This window comes from Pygoscelis adeliae, unplaced genomic scaffold (genome assembly GCF_000699105.1).
Source record: "Pygoscelis adeliae isolate BGI_AS28 unplaced genomic scaffold, ASM69910v1 Scaffold97, whole genome shotgun sequence".
In the NCBI taxonomy this organism is placed as follows: Eukaryota; Metazoa; Chordata; class Aves; order Sphenisciformes; family Spheniscidae; genus Pygoscelis; species Pygoscelis adeliae.
This window is the reverse complement of record NW_008825152.1, coordinates 361,474-367,473: the sequence shown is the minus strand read 5'-3', so window position 1 is coordinate 367,473 and position 6,000 is coordinate 361,474. Positions and strand designations below refer to the sequence as shown.

The 6,000-nt window shown below is 43.8% G+C and overlaps 1 protein-coding gene across 1 annotated transcript in view; it reads left to right on the top strand.

The window, feature by feature from the left end:
* The first annotated feature begins 2,397 nt into the window (after positions 1–2,397).
* WNT3 (wingless-type MMTV integration site family, member 3) overlaps positions 2,398–6,000 on the top strand; it is a 54,935-nt gene continuing 51,332 nt past the window's right edge. The window contains exon 1 of the mRNA XM_009328393.1: positions 2,398–2,478. Within this exon, the coding sequence (XP_009326668.1) occupies positions 2,399–2,478 (80 nt within the window). The 5' untranslated portion in view covers position 2,398. The remainder of the gene's footprint in view (positions 2,479–6,000) is intronic.

Genomic DNA, 6,000 nt, shown 5'->3' with positions numbered 1-6,000 from the left:
TTTCAGAAGCTTTCCCCAGTTGGATTTCTGCAGTGTTGGGGATTTTTTGTCCTTTTCCATGGGATGAGTCACCTGTAGTATCACCTCAGATACCTCACTTCAGTGTCTCCTTTTGCTGCCTCTTTAACAGTTTGACATTTTAATGATGGAAATGCTTTCCCTCATTACTTTTGATCCTTATTCTGTTTGTGCAGCTCCAAAACATCCTCCAATAGAGGTACAAACCTGTGTAGCAATTTAAGGTCTGCTTTTGCTAGATAGACTTATAGGTTCTTTAGTGGCAATTCACATACTCCATGGCTTACTTTAACCAGTAAGTTAAAAGTGCCTGTGACCATTCCCTGGCACTGAAACCAGAGAGACAGGGACACAGGACCACCTTCATCCATCCTGCTAAACTCACTTAACCTCCAGAAGAGGTGGGTCACATCTTAAGAGTCTATTTGGAATAACTCCTGTTCCACACTAACCCCAAATTGTGACTGAAATTTCTTCAGGGCTGTGCAAGTTGGCCAGGTCAGGCCCATGCCAGGATCCATGCTTCATAGCTAAAAACATGGATGATAGAGGTCAAGATCTGGGAAAGATTCCCAGGTAGTGTTTAATTTAGTGGAACAGATTAAATCCGTGTGTCTCCAGATGCTCATCTGAAAATCATTGCTTTCTTAAACCCAAGTGATTGTGTTCAATAAAACATAGCTGGGTGCCAGGTAAGAGATTTGCCAGGATAGACTACACCAAATATACCCTTTGGGATTTGAAATCCCACAAGAGGAACAAGCCATGTTTAACACCTATGATGGGTCATAGACAGCTGGAAAACCCGTTGGACTAAGCCTGGAGAAGCTTGGCCTCATAGTCCTTGCAGCAGATGCAGAGACTGTGGAAGAGGTAAGGTGCAGAGCGAACAGCTGATGGATGTCCTCTCTTGGAGGCATGACAGCCAGGAAACCAATTACCACTTAGGAGGACAGCTCTGCACTAACTCAGTGTCCAAATACACTAAAATCTGTAAGAACTGGGAATCAAGAAAGACAGAGGCATGAGGCAGGTGCATCCCAGTAATTAGATAGCAACAAGGAATGCATATGTACCCAGAGCCCTCATATCAGAAGGTCTATAACTTTCAAAACCATGAGATGCATTGGGCTGCCCAAGACAGGACCTTGGACCTCTGTTATAGCCATTGCTCTGCAATAAATTGATTTGCTGGCTACTCCCGAAGCACCTCATCTCCAGGTGGTTATAAACTGGGCAGCTCCACTGCAGGCAATAGAGCTGTGATTGTTGAGTATGCTTTATGAGCAAAAGCACCTTTTTTGCCTTCTCCCATTTCTTTGTCCCATTCTGTTGAGTCGTGCCCTAGGTCTGCTACTCTGACACAATAGCTCCTGTAAAAACAGTGTCTCTATGCAATAACAAGGATTTTCAAGGAAAATCTTTGTTGGGTCTATTTGCAACATGCAACCTCTATAGAGAAGTGATAATGCTTGTGGGTTTTTTATAATATTTTCATCTTTTGGCATCCAAAGATGCACTTCACAAGAAATTCATTAATGGGACATCTTCCCGTCTGCCTGCTCCACTCTTACCATGACACGGCATTCTTTTCTCAATAGAAAACCAGGCTGCCACTGCTTTCCCCCCTCCATCCATCCCACCCACACGCTTTGAAAAACCTGGGCAGTGCAGATTTTATTTAAAGTTTATAACCAGTTTTGCCCATGTGGCTTACATCAACACTTTCAGAGGGTTATTCTGCCTCTTTGGTGCTCCCATTAGCTCTGTCTCCTGCAAGGGTTAATGTTCACCTCCCTCTCCATCTAAAGAATAAGTTGTCTATCTCACCCCCACCGTGAGATTAAGTGCAGTCACGGCCACCCTTCATCCTTACCTTGCAAAGTCTTGGCATGCCAAGCCAGAAGCAGGGTCTGTGCATCCTGGGTTTCTAAGTGAAATTAAAATAACAAAAATTAAAAATTTGAAAAAAAAAACCAGCAAAAATCTCACTGCCCCAGTAAAGTCTCTTGCAAAGAGGGTTTGTCTGTGGGAGTGAGGGCTAGGAACAAAGTTGTGGGGTGGAGGGGGAGGAGAGCATGATTGACAGCCCTGAGCTGAGACTCATCCCTTACCTTGGGCCATGCAGTCTGATTGGCTGCCTGCTGACATCCCCAAGCCCTGCACTTTTTAATAGACGCTTTTGGATGATCTACAGGGAAAAGGCTTGGAGAGGTGTGTTTCTGACAAGCCAGAAAGTCATCCGCACTACAAGGGACTTTGTTTAACTCTTTTTTTTTTTTTTTTTTTTTTTCTGGAAGGAGGGGGATTCTTCATTTTTCGCACTTAATGTTTTTCTGAAAACTTCACTGAGATTTTCCCCTTGCACCAGCCTGGACTAATGGATTACCACCTGCTTGGACTAATTTTATCTTTTCTCTTCAATGGCACAAAGGTCTTAGCCGGTTACCCAATTTGGTGGTAAGATTTCTCCCCCCCTTCCCTCTTTCTATGATTGATTAATGAATTAATTAATTATTAGCTATGGGATTTGTGTGTATGCGTGTTCCTTCCTTTTCACCCTTCACCCTGCTGAGCTGGCCACGACTGCATGTTTGATTCTAAGCATAATTTCTTCAGATTTGACCAGTAATTCATGAAAAGTTTGGGGGTTATTTTTAAAGGGCAATGTCTAGGTTTCCCTTTGCGCAAATGGAGTCTTCCCCACCACTCTTAATTTCTCCATTTTCGTCACTGTAGCAATAGGCATTTGTTTTAGATGTAAAAGGATGCGTTTTTATTTTCTTGTGCAATAGGAATTTTGTCTGTTGCATGACTGTGTAGCAGGTATTTTCCTCCTTTCCATTAAACCGTGATCGATCCTTTAAAAAAAAAATTAATTCTATTTTCTTTTTGGCTGCTGCAGTTTTTGGACTTCTTTCTCTTCTTTTGTTGTATTCTGTCATGTGAATTTAGTCTGGCAAATAAGCTGAGAACGCAAATGGCACCTGAGAAAATATTCATTAGTAAAATTCCTCAAAGATGGATTTTGTTTTTTTTAATTATGGAAATGTCACTTATTTCCTTGCACCAACGATAAAAATAATTTTAAAAAGAATTGGTTATATCTTATAATGTGGCTGATAAGAAACCTGAGTTACTTATTTTAAAAATAAATATAACAGTATATAAATAACTATATTAACAAAATTTAATCAGAAGCACTTTAGAACAGAAAATACAGAATAAAACATTTCAGGTCATTAAAACAGAGCAGACAGCGAGTTGCATAACAGAATATTTCAGTTAATTTCTCTCTTTATCGTGTAGGATTTCTCAATGGAATATATCTTGTTAAGTTTCTGTATGTGCCAGGTAGGGGCTGTAAGCCTAATGATCTGTAGGGCAAAGAGGGAGATGTTGGAATTTGGTGCTACTGAGATTCTTGGGTTATTTTCGCCTTTCCAGAAAAGTCTTTTTTTTTATTACTGAATTAGATCCTTTCAGTGCCAACATGGAGATGGCAAGAAGTAGGTGGGAGTGAACTTGGAAATGGACTGCCATGTCTGGGAATATTTAGCAATCAATCAGAAGGGAAAAGCCGAATTTTTTTTAATAATCTACTTATTACCGTGGACTTTGAGAATGAAAATGTGCAGTTCCAGTAGAGAAAGACTGAGAATACAATGAGAAGTCCACGCTCAGGAAGCATTTAAAAGCTACGCAGGTTCATGAAATGGCTAAATCACAGCATGTTTTCTTGAAGAATTAAATTATTTCCTCGCCCTGTGTATGGCTGCCTAACTTCAGGATCTAAGCCTGGGGCAGGGGACCCTGCTGAAATATAGACAGCATCACTTTGATTCCTTATGTCCCCTTTCTCCTTCATCTGGGGACCAGCATGTCTGACCGGGGGTGCGCAGTGGGTTGTGGAACAGGCCAAAATTGCATGGCTGGTTCTAAAGGCAAGAATCTGCATGGGGCAACGGTACCTTGCCGTGACATCAGCTCTCCCAGGGTCTCACCAGCTCCTGACCTGCCTCAGGCTTTGATATAAATCAGGATTTAACGGCCAGAATCAAGGAGGGTTTCGACTCTCAGAGCGAGGAACCAAAATTTTCTTGATGAAAAGGTCTGTTTTTTTCCCCATAAAGCGAAGATGTCCCCATGAGCAAAATGTCTCTCCCTGTTTTCGGGAGAAGACACTGCAGGCAGGTTTCTGCCCCATGTCCTTGTCTTCTCCAAAATCCTTACAAGTTCACCCAAAATGAACAATACAGAGGACATGTAAGACAGAAACACCAGGGGCATGGTAAGCAGCATCCATGGGAAAGGAGGGAGTTGAACAAACTATCCACAGAATTTCATTCAATAGATCTGCATCTTGCATATTTTTTGGAGATTCTGGCAATACTAAAGTGCCAGAGAGCCTCCGCTGCACTGAAGGGATGTGATGAGATGCCCCACGTAGGGTTGAGTGGCTATCAAAAATGGCATAGGGTTTTAGAGGTTTCTTGAAGGCCAAGGGAGCAGAAGGGCAGAAATATCTGGGCCAGGGCTCCCCAATGGCTCAGGCAGAGACAATGCTTCCCACAGTACACAAAATTAAACATCTCCTTCAGTCCCACTGAAGGCTTTGAATATCTGCTCGGTGGAACTGAGATCTTGTGTACAGTGTGCTCTAGCATGATGTGATATATACTCTTAAAAAAAGCATTCTTTTCCAGTTGTCTTCCTGATCCTCTGATCTTTAGGCAGGCACAGAGCAGACTTTGGGGGATGAGTCCCACTTGCAGGGTTCAACATGCCCCAAAACAGGGAGAGGGAAGTAAACATGGGACACAGCATCAGCCCAGTCGCCTGCGCTGGGCTCCTGCACCCCTCCGGGCCGGGCTGGACCGGAGATCATCTTCCTTATCCTCAGCTAAACCCATCTCTGCTAAATACAAGACCTTCAGGAATGCTGTTCATCTTGCAGGACCCCAAGACTACTGACAGATAGTGCCCGGTCCTGCTGGTGTAACCTTTCTGGGTATTTTTCTACTGTATAGGGAATATTTTGGCAGCAGAATCAAAACAGAGCATTTCTGCTTTTGGGGCATAAATTTGGGGCATAAATGGGAAAAACATTTATTCCTGTAGTGGGGAGGAAGTGTCTGAATGCACACAACGAAAAGAAGTGCAATGAGAATGGGGTCTCGGCACCTTGTAAATGGGTTTAGGGGTGGCTGGAATAATCCGGCTGCTCCACAGTGCAGTCAGACAATGGCAGCAAGCACGCCATCAATGACAGTGTGGTGGAAGAGATAAAAGCAAAATGATGAAGTTGCTGAGGGTTTGCACTGAGTTGTATTTTTGTTGAGGGGCCAGGGAAGGATGCTGGCCATCTGGTTATATTATCTAGAGAGAGCATAACTCAACAGCAACCCTTCAGCTTGTACGCCATCGTGTTGGAGGGTAGATCCTGCCCTTGGCCTCAGTGGTGAAACGTTATATGCAAGGCAGTGAGGCTCAAGCCATCAGCTCTTGGCACGGGGAGCAGTCTGGACAGATGGCATGCAAAGGAAGGACTTTGTGGTGTAAATACAGATCTGCAGTGTCCAGGCTCGCTAGTGGCAGCGGGAAGGTGGAGCCACTGGGCTGCAAAGCCAAGATGGGAGTTTGCAGTCCAGCCTGTTTGATTGCTGGCAAGTCCCTGACATCATCCTCTCCCCGACCAACTAGCATTTTCCCAGGCAATGCCTGAGCAAGGTCCAGGGGTAGCACAGACTGTAGATGTAACCTTCAGTGAGCAGGGGTGGTATTTTGTCATAGGTCTAATCCTTCTTCACACGCTTCCATCCTATTACAGCAGTGAAAAGGAACAAATGGGGCACAGATGGAAAAAGGTCATCTGCCTCGCTGCCAGCAAGAGTGCTGACAAGAGCAGCTGAAGCCAACAAAAGCTTCCTCAGATATGTGTCCGACACTTATGCTGTCTGGGTTACTGCTGCTAAAAGAGAG